The 26,562-nt window shown below is 42.5% G+C and overlaps 1 protein-coding gene across 1 annotated transcript in view; it reads right to left on the bottom strand.

Annotated features, from left to right (window-relative positions):
* The window catches only part of LOC115322951, a 34,967-nt gene extending 8,916 nt beyond the window's left edge, over window positions 1–26,051 (bottom strand). Inside the window, exons 1-5 of the mRNA XM_042293568.1 lie at window positions 25,958–26,051; window positions 18,212–18,327; window positions 16,573–16,638; window positions 16,358–16,491; window positions 2,621–2,658 (exon numbers count right to left, since the gene is read on the bottom strand). Of these exons, the coding sequence (XP_042149502.1) occupies window positions 2,621–2,658; window positions 16,358–16,491; window positions 16,573–16,638; window positions 18,212–18,327; window positions 25,958–26,051 (448 nt within the window). The remainder of the gene's footprint in view (window positions 1–2,620; window positions 2,659–16,357; window positions 16,492–16,572; window positions 16,639–18,211; window positions 18,328–25,957) is intronic.
* Window positions 26,052–26,562: the final 511 nt, after the last annotated feature.

Raw genomic sequence — 26,562 nt, 5'->3', positions numbered from 1 at the left:
TTACCCTGCCAAAAACATTGTGTTAAAAAGCTTTTTCAGAAACATCAACTTATTACAAACTTCCATTTTTAGGTGCCATACCAAAACTCTGCTTGAACTGTCTTTTAGGTACACCGCCCTGCAGCCCAAAGGGACTTACCGTGTCTACTTGATTTGGCAAGTTACAAAGTATGACAAAACATTGCAAGCAGATACACACAAGTATATTTCGCAGATGTGACAAGAGACAAAGCTCGTAGTAACCTCAACAGCTGCCAGGCTTCAAGTTTGAGCAGGGAGACCCTGGTAGGCAGCACATACTTGCAGAGGTGGCCACCTCTCAGATTCTCAGCACTGCACAGCGTGTCCTCTGCTGTCAAAGCTTACACCGTCCTCGTGGTCGGACTCTTGGGGCTCAAGGGAGAGGCTCAAAATAGAGCTATACAAGCCCGCATTGTGCAGAAAGTCAAATGATGTTGCTGTGCCTAGCACCTTTACAACCACCGGAACCTGCTTTTCAGCATCCTATTCACTGCTCTACGACAGAATCCTAAGCAATGCTTTTTGTTAAGCTTGGACTCAGAACAGCAGAGCATCCATTGGGGTTGCGAGGAATTGGTGTGCAAGCATGGCTTCAGGGTTTTGTCGCTGTCACCTGCACACAACAGTGAGGCGGTGTCTGACATGAATGTTCCATAACCTTTTCAGTTGTCCAAAAGCACATCAAGACTAGATAGAAATTCTATATGCTAATGCAGCCTCTACTTGGAGATAGTAGTTGCATAGCATCCCAAAAAGGCTGAAAATGTAATAATAAAAAAGTTGAAAAGAAAAGTGGAGATATTCCACTTGTCTTGCACAATACCCAAAATTATGCCTTCAGAGCAAAGAGGTGTCAATTGAGTTAATAATCTCTTTATTTTCCTTTACGTACAAAGGTGGGAGATGGGACATATAATGTCAAACGTCAAGCTGCATGGCTTGCAGCTTGACGAGGCGCCCTACCCGGTGTGGCAGAAAGCAGCAGAAACGTTTCAGACAACACAAGCAAAGAACAAGATACTGTACCAGTTTGAACCTGCAATCGTAAAATGAAAACGTACACAACGTGCTGCAGCAGAACAATTTCCAGATGTTGAGGCCCAAGACATTTGGATGATACACATGCAATCACGAGGCCCGAGACATTTGGATGATACACATGCAATCACGAGTAAGCTTGAATCCGTGCGACTATCTCACACGACACTCATCACGGTGAACGAAGCACCCGTTTTCTACCGAGAGCTCTCGTGCAAGCGCATTGAGAAAATGTGTATTGAGCACTTACCGACAACACCACTGAATTCGCATCGCTGAACTTCTTGGTCATCGTCTTTCCGTCTTCGCTTGGCGCGCGAAGCCCACCCACCTTCAGCCCCGGGTTATCGATTATCGCCTCTGTAGCATCCAAAGAATGCGACTCGCAGCACACCGACACACGGCGTCGCAGCAAAATGTGCCGCCAGCAACGCTCAAAGAGAGCATTTGCTGCACGGCGGTCACCATATGGGGCCCCTCGCGACGCCGGCAAAGCTTCAACGGCAAATGTCAGCACCAGCGAGTGTCGGGCAGTATTCCCCGATTACGTCCCTGACGAACCTTGAACGGCGAACACATAAAAACGTAGCGATAGTCCGCTTTGGTCCGCCCCGTCCGCGAGCTTGAACGTCGCCATCTTCATTGACTTTGGCAACTTTTGCTGCCCGACTACTACAAAGTTATCTCCATCGCCAAACTCAATCGTGACGACATTTTGACGTCACCGCGAACTTCATTATTTCACCAGCATAGCTCGAACTCCATCGGAATCCGTAGGGAAAAACTCAATCGCAACGTCACATCACGTGACCAAAACGGCAGCCAATCAGCGACCGATTGAGTTAACTTCATCGTTGAGTTTGCGATCTAGCATAGACAGACAGAACGGGTTTCGAAATCTGCTTTTCCGAGCCGGCCACTCAGTTCGGCTAATTACGCAAGTAAAACAGCGGGGGTTACCACGAAGGCGCTCCCAGGGTGACGCAGGTCATGTATGACACTCTAATGACAACGGGGCGAAGCAAATAAGTTTTTATTTAGACCTTCACTGGAAAATAACTAATCGGCTTCGCTTTGTTCCCTAAGGAAATGTCATCCGCAATGACCTACCTGGGACGCACTGGGGAGGGCTTTTGAACCAATATTTCTGGTTTTGTACGCATAAATAACCGTACTGAGTTGCAAGTTTGAGAGGGGAATCTCGGAGCGCGCGATGGTTACGAAAAAAAATAAAGCCTATAACAGTCAAGAAATACGGCCGCCTTCAAGTTTCCAATCTAGACACATGGCAGCATAAACTCAATAACTAAAAATATTAAAGATGAACGTGAGCTTAATGATAAATTGGCTACTACTATCATTCTTGTACTTCATATCCGCTTAGGAGCTTAAGCTTGGTTCAATATTGAATTTTTATATACTTCTTATTTCTTTTTGAATGCTTTGTAAAAGTTAATTTCGGACACCCCATGTATTAATGTTCACCATATATTTTCGACAAGGTATCCACACTTTTATTAAGAAACCTTACAATTCTATTATTCTGACAATAAAGACTCACCTAAATAACTATCCAAATCTTCGTCATACATTGTGTAGCTGAAAAAACATCGTAATCTGTTTTTTAAAAATCCACACTGAGACGGCTTTGAACGGATAAAAATAACTCGATAATGGGTGGATGTTTTGCCCATTTAATTACTGCGTTCAGTGTTATGCACGTACTACTTCGGCAATACATCTTTCCCATGGTTTCCCCTTATTATAGTTGGTGACAGGTTAAGAATTCAGGGGACTCTCCTCCCAACTCGTTTAACTTTAGCAGAGCAAACGCTGGAGAGGAGACGACCTCCTCTCCAGCGTCTGCTCTGCTAAAGTGGAAAGGGGTGGAAGGCCGGGAGGAGCTTCCCCTGAACTCTTAACATGTCACAAACTATCAAAGGAATGTCTAAGGTACGTTTATTCAAGCCTTCACGACAGTGGATGTAAGAAAACGAAACAGTTGTCAGAGTAGAAATGTATGTTTGGTAAACCGAACGTATGGTGGAGTAAATAGGGACTTTTCGTAGATCGTTTCCGCTGTCCCGCAACGCTCCCCGCAACCCGCTACGAGATCCGGGTTTCTACAGCCAAGGCTATCGGCGCGCAGGCGCAGTAGCGTCTTCTTCGTTGCGGAGGGCTTAGCGGAGGGGAGAACGCGGTCTACGAAAACTCCCTAATGAACCTTCAGATACGTCTGAGACAGCGTGTATGTTAATCCTTTTTTATACGTGTCCCTCAGTCTCAATTTGCTTTGTAGGTTAATCTGACTGAGCTTTCATTAACGAGGGAAAAAAACTATAATTAAAGAAAATGTTTAAGAACCTGAAATTGAGATGCGCTACTGTTCACGCTTTTATTTAGGCAGAATGACAAACAAATCAAACGTAATTTGCGCTTTTTATTCATTATTTGGTTTTTAATACCAGGTTTCAAAAATAATAAGGTATAACGATCAGTATGGAGTGGAAGTGCTATTGACCAGATTGTTTTCCTCAATATTTCAGAGTCGTTTTTGCTAAGGCTTACTACTAATTCGTGAGAATACTAAAAAGTCAACATCGTTTATCGCTAGTTTCGTGTGATGACACGTGATCACTAGTCCCGTGGCGTCACTGGTTCAGCATCAAGATCGTGATATTCTGTCGAAATGTTCGGTAATGTGAACGACCTGCAGCGAATACAACTTCGCTGAACTTTTAGTATAAGTGTAATTTTTAGTTTGTGTATTATTTGCTGCTGAAATAAAAGAGGGGAGACGAGTCTTCATACAACGGAGGGACGAGTTGTTCTTGCAGTAGTGAATAACTGTCGCAGGCAATATGAATAAAACATTTAAAGGGGCTACGAGATATTAATTTAAAGAAGTAGACAGAACAAGGAAGGAGCCGCCGAGATTTAAGGCCATGGCGAGGGGTCACGTCACTGCACGACAGGACACTTCAAGTGCGGTGAAAACACATTTGTATACAGCCACGGCGGTGCAAGCCGGCAAATATTGGCAATTCGCATCACCTCATTAAGACGGATATGCGATTTAGAACGGCTTACCACCTTAATCATGCCTACCAACCATCAGTGAGACAAATTTCTTCGAGATAAATATAAAATAATCGACTAGATCACGCTTACCCTCAATTTTGATGTTTGATATCTATACACTTTCCCTTTAATTTAAAGGCTTCAGGGTATAAAATGTATCTGCAAGATTTTAGTTTCTCTAATTTCATTAAACCAGAAAGATATTGATTCCTAAGCATTATGGCGAAATATTGCGTCTGCGTTTTAGAAACCGTGCTTAAATATCGCTTTCTTAAACGGTCTGAGACGATCATGCGTAACCCTAAGGCAGCATGGGACTGTCATAGTCTGAACCATGACAAAGTGTCATGGTCTAAAAATATTGAACAGGTATAAAGCTTTATTTATTTTTAGAACAATTAACCGGGAGTGATAAAAACGATTAGTTATTTATTGGCGTTCTTGTACTAGTTGTATCACGTGATTGCGATACAATTTCAGTTTCAAACAGCCGGATCTTTTGTCGTTTGGTAACCATCACAACCATGCTGCTCGCCCCACCGTTGCTCGCATTCGTTGAGGAATGCGTTGATGGAACCTAATTGTTGATGAGAATTATAATAACAAATAGAATGATCAATAAAATATTATAAAACCAACAGCATCCGGACTCAGAATTTTAAAAAGATAGTAGCTAGGAGGGATGCGCGCGCGTGACCTCTCGTCTATCAGCACATTCGTCTTGGTTCGCTTAGTTTCGCGGTTGTAGTCCTAGGACGGAGTCTTTCCACGAACAGCTGTATGACCGTGAGTTTTGCAAGTTTTCTTTTCTAATTAAAAGAAGGATATCGACTTCACATAACAGGCGCAATTAATTCGTAAAAGTTTCGCCTCCCATACGAAATGCATCATCAGTAGCTACCAACCTTACTAGAACACTCAGTTGGAAAACTGCCATTGGAGCCTGCATTAAAAAGGTGGCTCCGATCAATTCTCAAGAACCGAAATAAACACGATCGCAACGCCGTCATTCCTCCAGCAGTGGCCACTCCGGGAACTGCACGGCTCTACGTATCCTTTCAGGTCGAGTCACGCAAGGGCTGCTCGCGCCATCTCCCATTAGCGAGCAAATCGCATTCGATAGCGTCCGCTGTTACTGTTCAATTGTGCTCTGATGAGCAACATTTGCGCCGAAACGTATGCAATAGAACGGGGTTCAGAACTGCCATTGGCTGCGCCGGGATCAATCATCGAAGTTAACGCACACAGGTCAGGACGCGCTACCTGAAGTCACCGGTGAGGCATGGCTGTATAAAAACATGGTTCATTGTCCCGCAAGACACTGTAAACAGAACGTTTGTGCAAACATCACTCTCTTGGCTTTTTGTACTTATCTACAATAAAATATCCTACTAAAAAAGCTTTTTCCGCTTGTTTTTCTGCAAAAACAAGCTTTCTAAAAGTTCATAAGGGCCAAAGTAAAAAAAAAAGAAAAAAAGATTGAGCCACCATTTTGGCATTTCGAGCCTGGGAGTTTCGGTCCTCTGGCTCTAGCAGTAGCCATATAAAGCAACTTTCATATTTCAGCTTGTCGCTAAAGGGTGGCGCTGTAATCGTATTTAGCTCGGTCTCGGTGGACACCAGCGGTCCAGGTTTCAAGGGTGAGTTTGCCAACTCAGCGTTTTAGTAACGTTGGTTTGGCCTGGTAAGTAAAGTCGGGGTACATATTTTAGTTGTTGTGTCTCCCGGCTTCTGGAATATTTCTGCTACAATTTTCCTTCACCACGATACTCCTCTGCAGTAACTTGACATGCCCATCCCCAAATACGCAGACGCGGTTCATTTCGCTTATGTTTTCAAGCCTTGTCCTACCTTTTCTGCGAGCGAATAAGTAATTTTTTGGTTGAAGCGAGAACCTATTCGCGGCTCGTCATTAGATAGTTCTGTAAAGACGCGGCTTGATCGACCGATCGAATTTGCAAATATTTCCCTCAAACTCTCCTCCGTAGCACAGCATACGGTTGCACGAAAAACATACCTTGTCGGCCATCTGCTCGAAACTTGAAAACCGACCGCGGCGTAATAGGCGACGCTAGAGCTCCATGAAGCCGGCCATCTTAGAAATATCTTAGCATAATATCAGACGTCAGACGTCACCGGTTCATTTGCGTGCTCAACATCATTATAGCGCCGTTGTTTGACCGATATCTGACGCTGGGACCTTGCCCAATAAGTTTGGTCTACGTCGCCACCTTCCGAGGGCAATAAAAACTTGGAGAAGGCTTAAGTTTCTTTTTTAAGAGAAGAACACGTCAAGCGTACCTTGCGTGCATTCTTCTTCCGGCACTCGTTGGGTACGGACGGCGAATCATGAGCTCCGTCGGAGCGGCGATAACGTCCCAGCCGGGCCGCGGTGACAGGAACGATTCTGCAAGTCAGGAATATAAGATAATTTTGCCTCCCCTGCCAACTGGGCCTACGTTGCTAAACACCGCGTTTCTTCATGCTGATGTTCGTGGCCGTCCGTACCGCGTCGAGGATTTCCGCGACACCCTGGACCACCTGGGACTGCTCCCCGAGGTTCTCGCCTTGGGGGCATACCAAATGAACCACGTCTGGGCCGTGACCTTCAAGTCACTCGACGGAAAGCGGAAGATCCTTGCGGCGGGAGACCTCGTCGTTAAAGGCCATCGCTGCGTCAGCATTGACCCGGGAAACCGGGACATTCGAATCAAGCTGCACTGGCTGCTTCACCACGTGCCGGACGACGAGGTAAGGGCGGCTTTTGCGCCCTACGGACATGTGAGCGAGGTAGGGACCGAAAAGTGGAGAGTGCAGGGAGTTGTGGGCTGCGGGTCAATGACTCGCACCGCTGTCATCCGGCTCAAGCCTGGGCTGAGTTTAGACAAGCTGCCTCATCAGATACGCATCGCTGGTGGGATGGTACTCGTCGTGGTGCCGGTCAGGGCTCCACTCTGCTTGCGTTGTGAACGGACGGGCCACATCCGCCGTGAATGTCGGGTGCCCAAGTGCGGCAGCTGCTACCGGTTTGGCCATGACGCCGAGCATTGCGTGAAAACGTACGCAGCTGCTACGGGTCCTGAAGGAGGAGAGGCCAATAGTGAACACCACATGGACGAGGCAGACGCGGAAGAGGCGGTCGAAGGAGTGGGTTCGTCCGCCGAGGTGCCCGTGGAAAAGGCTACAAAGGAACCTGACCAAGTCGCATCGGGTGGACAGCCGAAGCCCGTGGCTAACCAGTCGGCCGTTGTGTTTGCGGCAAAACCTGACTCGGCGACAGGGAGCTAGGGAGGTGTGACAACGAAGGCTGCATCACCGGGCGATAAGTCGACGACGGCAACTGCAGTGCCGCCGGTGAATGAGGTTGACATGGTGGACGCTAGTGTCAACGCGCTAACGATGAAGCGGCCTCGGGAACAGGAGACCGACGCCCAAAAGATCGGGGGAGACTCGAGCGCGGCAGAACCTCCTGTGAAGACAGCCCTGCAAAAGAAAAGGCCATTGCGACTTCCTTCCAGCCCTGCGTCCGATCCCAGGGGACCGGACAAGCCGGCTGGTTGATGTTGTACAGGTGCAGCGCCTCTGGGTCTCTAGGCGAGGTGAGTCCCTGACTCGCGAGGACGACTAAAGTTGCCGATATCCTGAAGGTAGGAACGCTGAACGTGCGAGGTTTCGTCTCGCGTCGTAAGCAATACCAAGTTCAAAGGCTTCTCATTGATAAAGGCATTGACGTCCTCGCGATTCAGGAGACAAAAGTTCACAGTGATGAAGAGACCGTACGCCTGTTGGCGCCTTTTTTACCGTGTTTTGAGGTTTGCGTGTCACGCGCAAATGGTCTGTCAGGAGGTTGCATGTTGTTTTTAAGGAAGTCGTTAAACGCACAAGTTCAAAATGTGATTGCCGACAGTGCAGGTCGATTCGTTATTTGTGACTGCAATGTTAATAACGTGGAATATCGAATAATCAATGTGTACACGCCAAACGCTTCAAGTGAAAGGAAAATATTTTTTCAGAGTATGGGATCATATTTAGATTGTCAAAGTAGTATTGTAATGATAGGTGATTTCAACTGTGTTTGTGACGCGCGAGACAGATCTAGTACAATACGTTATGACGATAACAGCACGAAGGTGCTGAAAGATTTGACAATAAATTTCAGTTTAGTTGATGTCGCGACTTTTCAGAGGAACAACACGAGTTTGCGTTACACGCATTACCAATCCTCTTGTCACGCTCGCCTCGATAGCGCATACGTGTCTATTGGTCTCCTGTCAGGGCATGACGGTTACAATGTGGCCCCAGTTTTCTTTTCGGACCATGCATTGGTTTCATTTGTTCTCGGTGGGAGGGGAAAAAAGAAAACCAACTTGCGGTGGGAGATGTGGAAGCTTAATAATAGCCTTCTCGAGGACGATGTGTTTAATGAGACCGTTGAGGAATTATTTAGTAAGATGGCTGGAGTAAGTGAAAGCGCGAGTGAGAGATGGGAATGGTTTAAGTGTGAATTTAAATTGTGTGCGATAGAACGCTCCGGTATTCTCGCGTACTGGAAGAAAGTGGAGGAAAAGCTACTCATGGAAGATCTTCAACGGATACATCGCCTTGAATGTGAGAACCCCGGCACATTCACAGAGGAGCTTAAATGCGTAAAGTCCAATATCGCGGATTTCGAAACTGAAAAATATAAAGGGGCACTTGTACGAGCGCGGGCAGAAAAGTATGTTTTAGGTGAGCAACCAACCAAACGGGCATTAAGTAGCGAGGCTCAGTATGTAAAAAAGAAAAGCATTGTCGAAATAGAATGTGGTGGTCTTGTATGTAGTCGTCCCGATGTTATAGAAAAGGCGTTCGTCGATTACTACAGCGCAATGTTGCAGCGGCAGGACGGTGGCAATGACTCGCAACTCGGCGATTATCTGTCGGTGATGCCGCGTGTAAACGACGAGATGAAAGAAAGATTAGAAGAGCCGATAAGCGTCGCCGAAATCGAGCGCACCATCGAGGAACTGCCAACGAAAAAGTCTCCGGGACCTGATGGTTTGACAGCGGCACTGTATAAAAAATATAAAAGCGAAATTTCTGAGCAGCTTTATCAAGTCATTCGTGAGGCATACATGACAAACAAATTGCCGCCGTCTTTTCTAAACACTCATACCGTACTCATACCCAAGAATGATGACGCCCAAAAGCTAAGGAACGTTAAAAATTATAGACCGATTGCGCTTTGTAACGTTGATTACAAAGTTTTAATGAAAGTTCTAGCCCGTAGGTTACAGAATGTTATTACTGAAATAGTTGGGGAGCATCAGACTTGTGCTATTAAAGGTAGATCCATTTTAACAAACGTGCATATTGCTAGAAGTTTATTAGAGCTGTGCGACGAGGAGGCGGATCAGGTAGCTATGCTCCAGATTGACCTGGAAAAAGCTTTTGACCGGGTTCAGCACAGGGTAATGTACAAAATCTTAGAATATGTAGGAGTGGGTGAAGTTATAACTAGCTTTGTCAAGATGGCGTACACCGAGTGTGCTACACAACTCATAATTAATGGGAAGCCGTCTGCGCGCATCAGCGTACAGTCGTCCGTCAAGCAAGGCTGCCCCTTGTCGCCCTTGTTATTTTGTATTTACTTAGAACCCTTTTGTAGAACTATATTGAAGAATAGACTAATTAATGGTTTTTCTCTCCACGGAACCGAAGTCAAACTACTTTCATATGCAGATGATGTCGCTATTTTCTGTAGAGACAAAGCAAGTATTGTACAAGCCGTTCGTAACCTAAAATATTACTGCGACCTGACCGGTGCGGCAGTTAATTGGGAAAAGTGTTGCGGGCTTTGGCATGGAACGTGGGCCACGAAGCCTCGTGTATTTCAAGATATCAATTTTATGTCAACGCCTACGCAGTATTTAGGAGTACCGTTGCAGCATTATAAAAGCTCGAAGGCGTACTGGTCAAATGTTGTCAAGGAAACACGCGATAGGTGTAGTAAGTGGGGTGGGTGGGAGTTGTCTATATTTACGCGCGCCACCGTCTGTAACATCTTTATAATTGCAAAAATTTGGTATGTGCTTCAAGTCTTGGCGTGCGCGCGTGTAAATGTGCAAAAGCTGCATCGGGTTTTCGCTGAGTTCATCTGGCGGTCTGGATGGGAAAGGATTTGTCGGGACAATTTGTTTCGTCACGTCAAGAACGGCGGGTTGTAATTGTCACACATTTTTGTCAGGCAAGTTGTGTCACGCTTCATGTTTCTTAGGGACCAATCAAATCCATTTCTTCGAGCTGTAATTCAGACCAGACTGCCAGAGGAAATTCCTTTGTTTGTCGTTTCATCGTGTTGTCGGAAACAGCGCCACATTGGTAGTTTTCTTAGAGAAGTGGTAGAGGCGTTCCGTTTTCTGTCTGTTCGTTTTTCTCTTGAATACCTGTCGGGTGTCACGCGTAAGCGCTTAACGCGTGATATCATTGAAACTGTTTTCCCCGTCCCTTTGTACCGGTCCATTTTCCAGGCAAGTCCTGGGCAAGACGTGTTATCCCGGGTTAAAAAGATGGCAATCTCACCTGGTATAAAAACTTTTTTCTTTTACTTACACACAAACACCCTCCCTGTGAAAGTTTGGCTTGAGCAGAAAAATATTTTTGTTCCATGGGGTGTTCATTGTTTTCTCTGCAAGAAATCTGAGACCATAGAGCATGTATTTTTAGACTGCTGGGACTCTTTGCTGTTCTGGGATGTCCTTCAGAGGACTATCAAAAAAGAGTTACCGTTAACGCCCCAAGGCATTAGATCCCTTCCTGTTGACAAAGATGGTGAAACTCCTGTTGATTTTATTATGGTTTTGGGTTTGCACGCGATTTGGCAAAGCAGAATGGCTGTGCGGATTGCGGACGTTGATGCACGTCCTGTGTGGATGTATTTCGTGCAAACGGTCCGCAGACTGAACTCAGTTTATGCCACGCTGAAGTGTCCACCTGAGTGTGTGTCTGTTCTGAATGTGCTAGAAAATATGAGAAATTTTTAACCCTCATGCACGTCGGCCATCCGTCGTGCATGTGTTTTATCCATGTGACTGTTTGTGCTCTTGTCTAAGCAGGCAATAAAAAAAAAAAAAGCGTACCTTGCGTGGCCTTGTCAGTAGCGTGTCTGCCTAGCAACCGCAGGGTTGTGGGTTCGAATCCGCCTAAAATTCTTCAAATTTTTTTCCGAGCCAAAATCACTATTTTATGAAGTAAAATTTTCTGACACATGCGGTCGACGTTTAATAATTCGGATTGCATGCCATATTTGAATAACTTTAATTCCAGCTCGATGTGTCGTTTGACGTGAACGTTGGGATTGCTTGAAACCCGTGCAAGTTCATGTGGTTGCAGCCCTGTCGAACAATCAGGATTTTGGCGTCATGCCACCGACGCCGGCTTTTCTGCGACACGGGCTTCTTAAAGCTATGGTGTTAAAGATGTCCTATCTGTTACTTATTGTGACGTGTTTGTAAAACTGAAGCCGAAATTGTTATTTTACGCTAGTAAATAAATTTGGGCGATAAAACGAATAAATGTGGGCTGTATAATGGATGACAGGATTCCCAATAGCTCAGAATCTTTGAAAATGTTTCACGACCACTTACCACAAACGATTTTTACCAAGTTTGTAAACTTAGCTTTACGAGTACATTTGATGTGAATGCTGTGGAACGCTGGGATATAGATATATTTCAGAAATATTAAAAGCGCAGCAGGCTAGATCTAGACTTCTATCAGATAAAAAAGACTTCTTCAGCTTGCTAATTCTACTTAGCTGGAAACACCCATCGTTCCACTAATCATCCTTGGCATGAGCAAAGATCCACAAAAACAAGCGTAGGCAAAATCTTCAAAGGCCATCGATGAACCTCCGCATTAAGTGAGGTCGTAAGCGCCGATTGCATAACTACTTAACAGCACCAATGACCAGGTTCAATCCTAATAATGCAACTTTCAACGTTTGTAGCGAAAGCGAGCTTCCACCACCAAATAACACGCCTTCAATTAACAAGTTAAGACCCAGTTGGCCTAATCACATCGCAGACGACAATACTTAGGAGGAGCCAAACATCAAATTGAAAAGGGAGTGTAGTTCCACCTTATAGGGAAGAAAAGGACTGCTTAGTCTGTAAGAGTAGAACATTCTCTGTTTTGCTATCGTCAGTGGTAGACATGTTGATGCCTCAGTTGACAATGGTCGACCTAACAGACTTGTTAATAAGTATATCGTGGACACGTGAAAGATGCAGACTCGAACGCTCATCGAAGTTCACAGCTGTGTCGATACTGTTGGGGGACATTGAAAATTGAGTTCCAGGGAAATAAACTTATGGTGAAGGCACTCGCTGTAGAAGGAGTCGAGTTCTTGTTCATTTATAACAGCCTAAAATGGAGCGTATTAGAATGAACGTATCTTGGAAAGACGAGGTCGACTCTCAACCAGGGTGCAAAAGTTAAGCCGGGGGCTCTTTTTTGCGAACATCCTATTGTTAAAACTGCTGAAGACTTGCCTGCCCCCTGCCTGCAACTGATAGGTGTCAAATAGTGTACACCAGCGACTTTAGTTACTGTTTTTTTTACGCTGCACGACATCTTCGTTGTACAAAAAAGCCACACGTCTCATGAAAAACAAAATTAGCTAAAGCCCAAAATTCAAGGAATGCTAGATGCCGAGATCAACAGGCCATCGACATCAACGTTTGCCTCCCCGATTACCCTCGTGCCTAAGCACCTAAAGTAGGGGTGTCGCGAACCGGCCGAGGTTCGAGTTCAACCAGGTTCGACTTTTTCGAACTTTTTGTGGAAATTTCGACGAACCTTGCATTGAGGTTCGACTCGTGTGCGCATGCGCGACAGGCTGGCCAGTTGGCTTCGGATTGGATGGTGATACCTAAGGGATAAATCAAGGGCACCGCTGATTGGTTATTTCAGTTAATACAGTAGAAAAAAATTAAGTTAACTTCTTCAGTGAATAGAATTGGTTTCTTTTAATTGCAACTGTCCATAAAATAAAGTAACCCTTTGCATAAAAATAAATTCTCCAAACCTAGACATACTTGCATCAAGGTCTGGCCACACTGTCCACAAAGTCGAACCGGTCAAATCTGGTGATAAGTTTCGAAGGTTCGTCGACCGCTTCGACCCAGTCGAACCCCGAAATTTCGACCTAAAAATCCGGTTCAACAAAGTTCGCGACACACCTAACCGACATTTTACGGCATATCCCGACTTCGTAGCGAGATTAGCCAAATTAATAGCCAGGCTTAACTTTTCCCGCTGCCAATGCCAAGTGTGGATGACATCATTAGTGATACTGGAGGGTGCTCATGGTTGTCGAGGATTGTTATCTGCGAAAGGCATTGTAACGTAATCACGTATTTCTGACGCAATTAGAGGTGTGCGAGTATAGCCGCGGCTCACACTTGGATGAAGGAGCTCTGGAGCCTTGTTTCTGAAGATGACGAATGAAGTGTTCTATAACGTTTTGGGTCCTGCACCGTTTATATCAATGAGATTATCAATTATTGTCGAGCTCCATTACTTTGAAAATTAACATGAAGAAAAGTAATTTCCTTAAAAAAAGAAACAACAGCGTAGCTCGAGGGTTTCTCATGGTTTAACACGAAGCATTCAAATGAAATAATGCAGAACAGCTCAAAACCTAGAGAGCCCTAGGTTTTATACTCACTTCGCATTTTCCTCGCTTGTTGTGGGACATTTTCGGGTGCTAGTAAAATCTATGCCACAAAGACAAAATGGCTGGCAACACTGACTCAGGTACTTCGTTTGCTTGGTCTGAGGAGCTCGAGAGGGTGTTTGAGTACCTCGTCAAGGACATCCCTTCTGACCCAGTTCTGATACTGCCTGGATTGGAACTGACTTTTGCACTTTGTATAGACATTTCACACAATGGCACAAGAGCCGTTTTTTATCAAAGAAACTTGACAGCATTGCCCAACCGCAATGCAAGAGTAGTTGGCTACCAGTCATTCCCGTTCTCCAAGAGCTAGGAAGAATATGCCATGACAGTAAAGGAAGATCTAGCGGTGGTCTTGACCTTGAGGGATTCCCTAAGTTACCTCGAAGATCGACATTTTAAACTTTTCAAGGAAACCCAAGCTACCACTTACGTCTTGAACTTAACTCAACCGACTAGACGGCGGACCAGATGGGTCAGAGAGATTCAACAATTTCCATTTGAAATGACCCATCAATCTGGATGGAATCTTCCCGATACGGATGCCCTCTCCAGACTCGGCATTCCTATGGATACCATCACCTAAAGCATCAATCATGTCCAATTGTGGGACGGTACTAAGGACGTGAACTTACAAGATGGGAAATTCCCATGTGTCAGTGTCAAGATCCCCACCACCGTAAGCTTCATCACGAGAGTCCTTGGTTTGGAAAACATGGTAGGTTTTGGAGGACTCACTGGATATTTAGACAAAAGTTCGTATAGAAGAGCATGAAGGAAAACGACACAAATTATATGCGTAGTTGCCCCGCCTGCCATTTAAATAAGGGATATTACCAACATCCGGCAGACTAAATTATGGCTCTTGAGTACACTTGACCTTCCCTTTGAGATCATTCATCTCGATTTTGCAGAAATAAAGAAGAGGGCAGGAGTCCCGAAATGCAAGCGTTGTTCGTCGTCATTGATGAATCCGTGCTTATGCTGACTGCCGATGCTGGCCGAAGCGACACCGACTCCGTCATTTCGCTGATGGAACGAGATGTAATTCGCAATACAAAGGCAATTGTTCCAAATAATTAACCGACCCTTTGCAGCGAGAAGTTCCAAGATTGGCACAGGAGAGAGAAATAACCCATCGATTTTCTACTATTTATTATGCTTAATCAGATCCATTAGCAAAATATATTTTGCGTCACATATCAAAGTTTATGGCAATTGATCCTAAGTTTACAGGTGGATAGAAGTGCTTGCTGGAAGCAATCATCGCGCACCAGAGCTTGCATAGTGTTGGATTAGGATGTAGCCCACACTTCGCCGAATGCGAGGTGAGCCAATGGTTGCCTGTCGATTACTTTCCGGCCTTGACTAAAAAAATAACGTCATAAGAATTAAAAGAATTCTAAAGCGGACATAAAAAATTATCAAAAATAAAAGAGTGCAGTCGCTGATAATTAACCAGGCGAGAATATTTTAGAAAAAGCTTGCAAGGCCCCAATGCCGCCGTTTCTGATCACTACATGGTAACCAATACTTGCAGGCAATGATTAATCTTCAATATTTCGTAATGCTTGGGATTAAACGATGACAAAAGCCCCGGCTTGTGTATAGTTCCAAGAGGAAGACCAAAAAAAGCACACAAAAGTAGACACAATAAAAGTCACATTAGTCTTCTTAATTAGATAATAATAATATGATTATTATTAATGCGTTATAATAAGGGTTATGAAAATTTTATAACTGTATCTCGTGCGTACAATTCTTTTTTTTTTCCAATTGAGGTGTATTCAAGTTACTGAATGGAGTTCAATTATCATATATTACGAAGCACTGAATTTCATTATGTTGCAAATAAGTCCTATTAGTTCTAGAATGTGTTTTTGAAAATATATTCTTGGATTTATACCTTTCATTACGGAGTCGCTTCGGGGAATCAATAAGATGTTTTATTTATTGGCATTGTCCCTTTCTTATCATCGATATTAGTATGCACTACTGAAAGCACCGGCACGTGTGAACTGTATCAGGAGGCGCAAACTGCATACACCTTAAGCAGTGCAAGTACAGTGTATTCCAGCTGGCGAAGACGTAGCGCATCGGGTTGCGAATCAGAGCGGTCTTGGTTCCGTTTCTTGGTGGGGGATGGGAATATCTGTCTGTAGCTCTCGGGACATAAATGGTAATTAGAAATAGGCGGTAACTAAATGTGTTGTGCTGATATTTCCTACCTTGCGGTACGCGCGGACGCACACACGCTCGAATGAGCAGACAAATTTATGGGAGTAGGATTCTCCTACAAAGCATGCCATGCCTTCTAACTAAAAAACAAGAACTTAGAACGATACTTATGTCTGAATTGAGTATATAAGTAATTTGGAGCACCGAAAAGCGAAACCGGAAAGAGATTTTGTTTAACGTTACAATAACATTCTATGCAGGTGATTGGGAATTTTAGGAAAGTCTACGGAAAATGGCGTTATGTTAGAAAACTGTACTCACTTTGTAAGAACACAAATCATATCGGGGCTCACTTTGTTTTGATAAGACTGCTTCAGATAATCCAGATACGCGCTAGCATTTATTAGTTTGTTGCTACACCAATGTATAAGTTTTTGCGTCAGGTCGCTATCAGTCTACGAGAAAGAAGTTCATCAATGCGATAACAAAACAAACCAGCACCAGTAAAAGTAACAATTTGAATCTAAGGTACTTACTATATTAATATTCGTAATGTCAAATTTTATATTCACTTGAAGCTCTTTGTTTATCTTCTGTTGCGCCTGTAGATATATTTGGGATTGAATGATGTTATACATAAATAACTAAATACGCAATTTAATTGACTGCCTTGAGGTCTCCTTCGTCTATTTCGTTTTTGTCGAATACAATGCAATACAATACAATTTATTTACTTTTTTTAATACATTTCGCTCTGAACGAGTAGTCCAAACTTTTTGTTATTTAGAACAAAGAAGGTGGCTACGGCGGAAGCTTAATTCTTGTTAAAAGGAGCGCTAGCCTGATTTATTGGCGCCATAAAATATAGGAGAAACAATTTTATGAAGTAATACTTATTCCCAACAGAACGTAAGGCCGCGAGTGAGGTGGTGTATACTGAACATTTTGAAGCAACCCGATTCTGAGGAATTACGAAAGGACACAGACAGGAGAGAAGGAGAACGTCTCAAACACAGATAAAATTGTGTTATGAACAGAACCCCTCATATAAGGATTGAACAAACTGAAGGAAAGGGAAAGACCGCAATAAAAATGTACCTCTGTTTGGGACGTTTTTCTTCTCTTCTCCTGGTGTCCTTTCCTTATTCCCAATGTTTAATACGTACGGCGCTTTATTACTTGAGACATTCATTAGGTTAGGGTGGGAGTTTGTCTCTGTATGAACATCTTTTATCCATAGATACTATCGGAGCTTAATCTCATAATTTTTATCCTGAGCCATAGCAACTGAATGTAAAGTAATTATGTTACATTAGTTCGAAAAAGACAACTGCATCGCCCTCACCGCACCCGCGTTCTTAATAATTTTTGAGAGGGCGGTCGACTATCATTAAGGCAAGTGCCACAGGTTACGTCTGAAAGCATCTTCGTACACCGTAGGATAACACGAAACTCGATCCTTCCGTGACCTTTGCATCGCAAATGTTGGGCGAATATATTAAGAAATTAGAGAGTTATTTCTTTTACTAACAAAGTTTATAAGGTTTCAGTAGCTCTTCCATAAATAACAGAGTGCGTTTTTTAATCAACAGAAGTGAACATACATGCCTTATTAAGCAAAAAATAATCAATGATTTTTTTCCAAGGATTCTTGGTTGCTGTTTTTTAAATATAATATGCCATGGAAAATGTAGGCCAACATGGTTTTCTCGCATATTCTTCCGAACGACCGAGCCGCTGTCGTTCCCCGGGCCCCAGAAAAAAATGTATGTCATTTTTTTACAGTTATCAATCACTTGGCGCACGAAGTGAAACTTTTTATGGTCTACGATATTTGGAATTTTTAAGCTGAGCAGCTGCTAGGCTCCAATGAGAGGGTAAACTGCACAGCGCAATGTATATTTTCACTTTCGCAGCCCCTCTCCCCCCTCTTGCCTCATAAAAAAGATGAGTAAAATATGAGGATTCCGTTTACAGAGTATTTTATCACTGCTTGATCAGAGACACAAGAACAATAAAAGTGCAAATTTTTTAAATGGGTAAACACCGTGCTAGTTTTTTTTTTTTTTTTTTTTGTGGTAACAATCCTTAAATCACGGAGCCTGAGTTTTTATTACAAACCTTGCAGAGTTGGTCATATCGCTTTTAATTAAACCATGCTGAAAGATATGTTACCTTTTCTTGGACACTATTCAACCAATGTCCAGCTGTGGAATTCCGTGCTGCTGCTTCTGTTGAAAATGAGTTCCCATCCAATAGGTAGGCTATCGTAATCTTCGTTTCACGCCTGCCTACAATAAAAAAAGACCCATACATATAAAAATATGCCTTTCAATTAATTTACATAGACCTGTGAAATAGGCGGGTAGTTGTAGAAGCATTAATATTATTCGGGTCTGATGCATAATCGGCCTTTCTAAGTAGAAATACGATTACGCAAAAAGGGTGTTTTACTATTGCCGTTAATTATGCGGATAATTTTACCTTATAGACAGCATTTCTTGACAGAATAACGATAGGTCTCAAACATACCGTTAGCTCTCAAAAAGAAGTATTGCTTTTTTAATAAATACACGTTTATGCCTCTCATAACAAATGAAATCTAGAGTGTGGCAAACAAGCCAATTTAATTCTAAATTTGGGTTTGTACAACTGACATGTTGAATAAATGATTTGTTTTAAGCAGTTATTATATCATATAACTATTTATTGATATTACATAAAATTATAAAAAAATTATTTTGTACTAAGAAGCGCACATTACTGTAAGCGCAGTTGCCACTCTTAAACGGATGAATGAAATTAATCTCGTGAAGCCAAGTATTTTTCAGACCCAAGACTGCAATGTCTACAGCAATATATACAACGTTTAAAATTAACACGAAAGTAGTTAATCAAGCCGCGACCTATTAAATAATTTTGTTTTAAGAATGCTCAGAGTTTGATTTTTGGCTATCGGTTGACACAATCGAAATTCTGTGAAATTTGAAGCTGCTATATTACGATTGCTTTGGACTTGTAACCAAACACTACGAAGGTGCTTCCTCGTAAATTCTAGCGCGCATACAATTGTTGGCCATGCACATGAAATACTTGGTAGCTTCAGAAATTAACATACATTTATTTATGCTAATTTATAGAATTCTGTTCAAAGTCTGTGTTGCTATGACATTACACAGTACACCATTGACAACGCCAGAGAATTCCACACATCGGTGCATTGGTGAATCTTGTGCCATTAGGGGAGATGGAGGAATAATTTATCTGCCTATCATTTTGGTCTAAAGGTACGACGTTATAGTGAGCAATGATAGGAAATCGCGACACTATAACATGACCAACTGAATCTTACTTCTGAATTAAGTAAATAATTACAACACGTTCATTTAGACGGACGATTAAACCTTATACGTGTTTATGCCGCTGAAGCAATGATTCGTTTGCTACGTATGTTTCTTTAAAATCTAGCGCTGGTATCAGTTTACAACAAAATGAATATGTTTGAAATGAAGTTCTTAAATCTCAATTTTAATCAAATTGACACCCGATTGACAAACTACCCGGTGTTGACTAGAGGAAAAGTATACGTGTTACAGAAAACTGAGAGCATGGTGCCACAATAGAAGTAGAACCTCAACCCCAGAAATGTCTGCCATAGTATGCATGCGCAATCTCTTAGCAAGTTACGGAAGCGCTCCTGTAGGAGCCCATGTATTTAATATACAAATATAATCATAGCACCGAAACGTTGCGCTTCGGACAGTTCGCCATGCTACTACTTCACTGTATCATATACCACTATTATAGTGACGAAATTTCAAGACGATGAGTTGTTAACTGCTAGTTCCTCAATCGAAACCTTATTGTTTATTCGAAACCTTTGGTGTATTGCCACTACGGATAGTATCATTCGAAACCTTTTGGTGTATTGACACTTCGGTTAGTATCCAAGTTAATATAATTGTGCGGTTTATTCTTTGGCGTAAAAAAAACTCCTGATGACTTTATAAATTAAATTTAATCCCTCCCCAATATTATGGCAAACACTGCAGTGCTTATGATGTGTATTACATTTGAGAAAATATATTTTCGGGGCACCTCGCGTAAATATTTGAAAAACAGCGAAGTTCAAACGAGCACAATTTAGAAATACAACAAAGTACAAGATTTGCCGTACGACCATAGTAAACCAGAATAATCCATAATAGACTAGCTAAGTTTTTTTTTTTTTTTTTGTGTGAAATCTGTTTTTTTTTTTTTTTTTTTTTTTGGGGGGGGGGGATTCTGAGACAATTTGCCAAACAAGGTGGATTCTTTGTCGTTTAGATGTTCATAATGATTTCCAGTATTCTAATACTGACATCACTGAACAAGCAAACAAAAAAGCTGTTCTATATTATAATATGCTAAAATTATAAGATATTTTTCAAAATATTCTCGCTAATTAATATTGTTTTGTGATCAAAAGAAAGTAATTTTTATAGCCAGGAGTGGGAGCACGGCAGTGAGTACCCCATTCATGAGGGAATGATTGTTCACGCGAACTTAACATTCACATCTCAAAAGTTATATTTAATGGCGTACTAAATGTCTACGTTAAATAATTAACCGACTCGATATGACATTACTCGGTGTGGGCGGAAGTCCTTTTTTGATATAGCACCGGCTTGTAGTCGGCGACCTTAACTTTTATATTTCGTCGCCAGTTGAGAACTCGGTCGATCTCAGAATGTCCCCGTCAAGATACGGGTTTCCGAATTTGAAATGATGAACGAATGCCTCAAAACAGCTGAGCCATGTCCACTTCAATCCCAGCGTTCTCAAAGATGGCTCATTTTAGAGGTTTCGCCATGGCAGGAAGTCGAGGGTCCTAAAGTTTTGTTTTTTTTTCGCTGCCAATTAAGGACCCTTCCGATCTCAAAAAATTCCTGGAGGACACGCAGGGGCCCCAATTTGAAGGGGTGTACGAATGCTTGGAAAGAGTCGACCAAGGTCCATTTCGTGACAAGTTTACTCCAAGATGACTCATTTTACAGGTTTTTCCGTAGCAGCAACGTATATTCGAGGCTCTAAATTTTTTCTTAAGTAGTTAAGTTCTCGGTTGAACTCAATAAGTTCCTGGATGAAGCGCGGCCGCCAGAATTTCAAAAGATGAACCGGTGCGGAAAAATGGCCAATAATCCCCACTTTGGAACCGCCTTTCTCAAAAAGAGCTTTATTTAAAGTGTTTGCCATTTTACCACGACGTGCTCGAGGGCCTTATATTTCGTATTTTGCCGTTAGTTGGAAACTGCCTTATCCTCAAAGTTCGCTGGCGAGGCACGGGTGCCCAAATTTCAAAAGATTAAGGAACGCGTAAAAACGGAGGAACCATCCCCAATTTGAGAACGGCTGTCTTAAAAAGGACTTTTTTCGAAGTATTTGCCATTGTACGAGGATGTGTTGTTGTAAAGCTCTAGATTTTATATTTCGTCGTTATTTGCGGGCCTGAAATGTTCTCAAAAGTTCCCTGGCAAGACGCGGTTCCCGAAAGATGAATGAATGCGTAGAAATGGCCGTACCATCCCCGATTTGAGACCGGTTGTCTCAAAAAGAATTCATATTGAAGTATTTCCTTCAGTACCGGGACGTGCCCGAGGGCTCAAGCTTATTTATTCCACCTCTAGCTGGGAACTGGGCTGTCTTTAATACAATTTCTGGCTAGGCGCGGGTGCTCAAATTTCAAAATATGAACGAATGCGTAAAAACAGTCGAGCCACTCCCAATCTGAGGCCACTTTCTCAACAAGACCTAATTCTGGAGTACTTGCCATACTACCAGGATGGGATCGAAGGCTTTACATTTCATATTCCGCCTTTTGTTGTGAACATGGTTGTCCTCAAAATTTCCATGGCGAGGCGCAGGGGACTAAATTTAAAAAAAGGTGAACAAATCCGTAAAAACAGCTGACCTACCTCCAGTTTGAGCCAGGTTGTCTCAAAAAGAATTAGTTCTGGATTTTTTGCCATATTACCACGATGGGGTCGAGAGCTCTAAATCTTAGACTCTGCCTTCAGCTGGGAACTGGATTGTTCTCAAAATGTTCCCTGGCAAGGCACGGGTGCCCAAATTTCAAGGATAAACGAATGCGTAGAAACGGTCGAACCATCCCTCCTTTGAGTCAGTGCAACTCGGTACGCGCTACGTTTTGACGCGGATGATGAAAGTATCATCCGCGTTTTTGTACCGCCAGCCTCGCGCGTGTTGCACGAGAGGTAACATTAGTGCGGCACCGCGTTTCCCGTGTGCTTCGATTCTTTCCAACGTTTACCGATTTAGGGGCTTTTCATGACGCTCAGCGAGTTTCTAATTTAAACAGTGTGTTTATTTTACCCGTCTAAAATTATTCAGAAAATTTAGGGTAATATTCAAATTATCGTGACAATTAGCCCCCTAATAATGTGCCCATGACCGCATAACCTACTTGATTACACAGCATAAATATAACGCTTGCTTGGGAGAAGAGCGTGTTGGTTTGGGTCATGGATGAAGAAAGAATAAAACAATTAAAACAGGGACAACACAACCACATCATGAAAGATGTGGTTGTGTTGTCCCTGTTTTAATTGTTTTATTCTTTCTTCATCCATGATAAATATAACCTCAACGAATTAAAAAAGAAATGTTGTGGAAAGCCTAAAATAACACCGGGTTTACATGATATCAACTTAATACATTTAATTTTGTACTAGATTCGGACGTGCTGTAAATACCGCATAAGCGATAGTTTTTACACTTTGTTTCTGCTTAAATAGAGACGCAGCCGACGCTATGAAGTTATCGACCGATCACCTCGTAGCGTCAATGGACATTTTTCTCTTTATGATAGGTTCAGTGATGATAGACCACACGACAGAAAAAAAAATGATGAACACTATGATAGTGTGTTTCTGACGCTTGCACACTCAAGAAAAAAGGGTGTAAAATGGTGTATCGCTGCACGCTTTGTCCCATAGAATACACCCCAAAACTTCCATTCGACGTACAGCGCCCTACTGTCGAACAGACGGCCCGACATTTTACGAGGGGCTTGATAGCCGTGTAATACAACTTAATAAAATAGCTAATGTACGTTTTAATGACAAAAAAAAATCAGGATTTTTTGTCCCTACTGTAAAGACTCGGTGTTTTCTTAATGTCGTCTTTGATACGTACTTTAGCTATTTAAAAAGTTGTGCCACAAGGCTATCAAGCCCCTCGTAAAATTTCGGGCCGTCTGTTCGACTGTAGGGAACCGTAGGTCGAATTGAAATTTTTAGGTGTATTATATGGGACAAAGGGTGTAACGATACACCTTTTACACCTTTTTTTTTTTCTTGAGAGTGTGATCCCATTAGCTCGTAGCGTCGGCTGCTTCTGGACTTAAAGGTGAAACAAAGTAAATGCGATATTTCCCCGTGCGTGACGGAGCTGACAATGCATGTGGCTGTCACACAGAGGGATGGGGTTCGGATGCCGCTCGCCCGGATCCTTCTCTTATTAATTTTGCAATCTTCTATAAAATGCGAACCCGTTTTCGACTTTCATCAAGTATTCTTGTTCAGAACATTCCTGAACGTGGTGCGTGTATGAAAGTATTGATAGCACGCTTCTTTGGGTCAGTCCCCTACTGAAAAATCTCAAATATATGAGAAATTTTAGTGTCCAACAAACACATATGAATCATACAAGATATTTGAGAACATATCAGAACCATATAACAACTATATAAGATATATAGGAACATATAAGAACCACATAAAAATTTGTGAGAAGTTTCGTATAAGTTTCTTATGTGGTTCCTTTATCTTCTTATATATATAGGGTGCTTCAAGTCACCAGGCCCGATCTAAAATGAAGCGTAAAAATCGACGCCTCCACGTAGCCATCTAAACTTTTCGTCAAAGGCGTATTTTACAGGTCGGTTTTGTTCTGGTAAGATTACAGAGCGTTGCTCTTTTTCTTTAAAATAAAGGCCCAAGAAACTTGCCAGGGACTACGGCGGGCGGGGACCCAGACGACCAAGTCCAGTAAAGAGTCAAAGTACAGGCTAGCTGGTGGAAGTCAACCATTTCGTTGAGACCTGTCTGTTTTTTCTGTTTCTTCTGCTCTTCAAAAAAAACCCCAGTCTCAGGGTAAACGACGAAATGGTCAAGTCCAGTAGTGGGGTGTGTTTGGCGCTCGTATTCATAGATGGCGTGGGGAGCAGCGTCTGAAGGTGCAGCCGACCAGCGAAAGATGGCAGACGACACGGAGATGAAATCCGTTGGCAGCAAATGCGCCGCCGTTATGCAGACGTGTTTTTTTACCTTAAGTTTTGCTTTTATTGATCGCATTTATTTTTTTAACCAAAGGTACATTTCAAAAAGATTATATTCATTTTAATACACCACGTTGGTCGCGAGCCGTCGCGATAAGGAGGTAGCGCCATCTATCAATACGAACGCCAAACACACACCACTACTGGACCCCTTTCGTCTGCGTTGCTGCGCGCCATAGACCCTAGCAAGTTTTTTGGCATTTTTTTTATAGAAAGAGAGCTACGCTTTGCAATTTTAGAAGAAAAAACCGACGTGTGAATTACAGCTTTGACGAAAAGTTTAGATTGCTACGTGTAGGCGTCGATTTTTACGGTCTATTAAAGATCGAGCCTGGTGACTTGAACCACCCTATATATTATATATCTGTTATATAGTTCCTATAAGCATCTTATATGTTCTTATACATCTTGAATGATTTATGTGTGTTTATTGGATACAAAACGAATTTCTCATACAAATGGCTTTTTCACTAGGGTCGTCCTCCCGTCGCCGACGGAAGATGCGTGGCACCTTTCTCTTTATGTTTGATAGGCACAATTTCGCTTCATTGAACGTGTATTTTTTGTTTTCTATTAATCTGCTTTTTTTATTGGCGACAACATTCTACCAGGCGAAAAGTGGATAAAAACGAACACGTAAAAAATTATGTGCCTAGAATACTTTAGTTTAGAGTACATCCTTAGATACGTCCTGTACGAAATGAACCAGTAATAATAGCGTAGGTTTTATGCCCTATACTAGCTCAAAACAGTTATCTCTGAAGGCACATATCTAACGATATCGCACCGCAAACCAACTATAAAAACTATATAAATGCGCGCGACGACGTCTGCCAAATCTCTTAGAAGCTAATTCTGATGTTATTCCTTAGATAACAGTATCGCCATGAAATGGTAACGGACAACGATAAAGTTATCAGTATATTGCAACAGCAAGACATCCAGTATCTCATTCGTTTTTTTTTTATCTTTGAACTTTTTTTTTCACTCGGCACACTCCGCTTTGGTGGGAATTTTGACATGGCATAAAAGTTAAAGGTGAATACGCCTTGTGGAGGGCTGCTAATTGAACTAGAAGCGCCTTTCGCAAATTTCTGGCGATGGGAAGTCGGCATATGTTCTCGTTTGAAACTCAAATGTACGAGGCAGTGAACCGAATCAAGTTGACACTATTTAATATTTCGGGGTTCACAATACAGTGTTCTTCAGAAAACCTTTCTCAAAAGTATCTAGGCACGGACCAGTGTCCTTTGGCGCAAGATTCTTACTCATAAAATGCATCCAGTCATGATACTCATTCCAATCATGACAATATGCTAACGTAGCACGTTTTGTTTCAAGTGCATGCTTAGCTGCTTCAGAGAAACTTCACCTGCCATTTAAGAAATGTTATTTTGATACAATTCTGCCGATTTCTCCTACCCTTGTACTTCGCTAGAAATGACGGTTAACTGAATAAAACTGGAGAAGTGAAGTGTCGGTTCTACAAACAAAAATGATGCGATGGCCATAAAGCGTTGTTTCGCGTACATGTACATGAAGGAACGGAGCTTCTAAAACCATCACCACATCAAAATACTTACTTGAACCTTTCTTATTGGGACCATTTGGCATGCGTTCAGCATCAAGACAAAATATAAGTGATGCAAGCACCAGCATTCCGAACAAGACGCTCATTTTGAAACGCTTAGATGTGAATAAGAAAATTATTTGTTTCTCCATTTGCGCACACTTTTTATACTACTAGAATCCGGAAGACAGCAACTGTTCCTGATGAATATTCATTTCATTGTTTCCAGCGGCTGTGCTTCCCTCGTACATAAATGACAACTTCCTATTTCGAGTAATGAACTCGACTGGAAAAGGTCATGAGTTTTATAGCTATAACTGTTATTGGCTCTTCGCATCACTGAAAACGGCGTACGTTGTTGATGCTGTAGTCGTAGTTGTCGATATAGTACTGGCGTCGTAGAATGTCCGTCGTCGATGTTTGCCAAATCGTTGAAAAACATCGGCCGCCGCCGGCGGGGAATGCACCTAGGTCCGCCACGTGTGAAGCGGAGTCGTTGCCACAGAGCTACTCCACAGCGTTAACGACTCGCTGTATACTTAGGGTTCTTGTAGTCTTCAATGTCCACTGCACGCAATATCTGGAAAAAAAAATTAATTCCAAAATACTGTTGTAAAA

This window comes from Ixodes scapularis, unplaced genomic scaffold (assembly GCF_016920785.2).
Source record: "Ixodes scapularis isolate PalLabHiFi unplaced genomic scaffold, ASM1692078v2 PGA_scaffold4__175_contigs__length_147842914, whole genome shotgun sequence".
In the NCBI taxonomy this organism is placed as follows: Eukaryota; Metazoa; Arthropoda; class Arachnida; order Ixodida; family Ixodidae; genus Ixodes; species Ixodes scapularis.
Note: the sequence above shows the minus strand (reverse complement) of the source record. Positions and strands in the feature narration are given on the sequence as shown.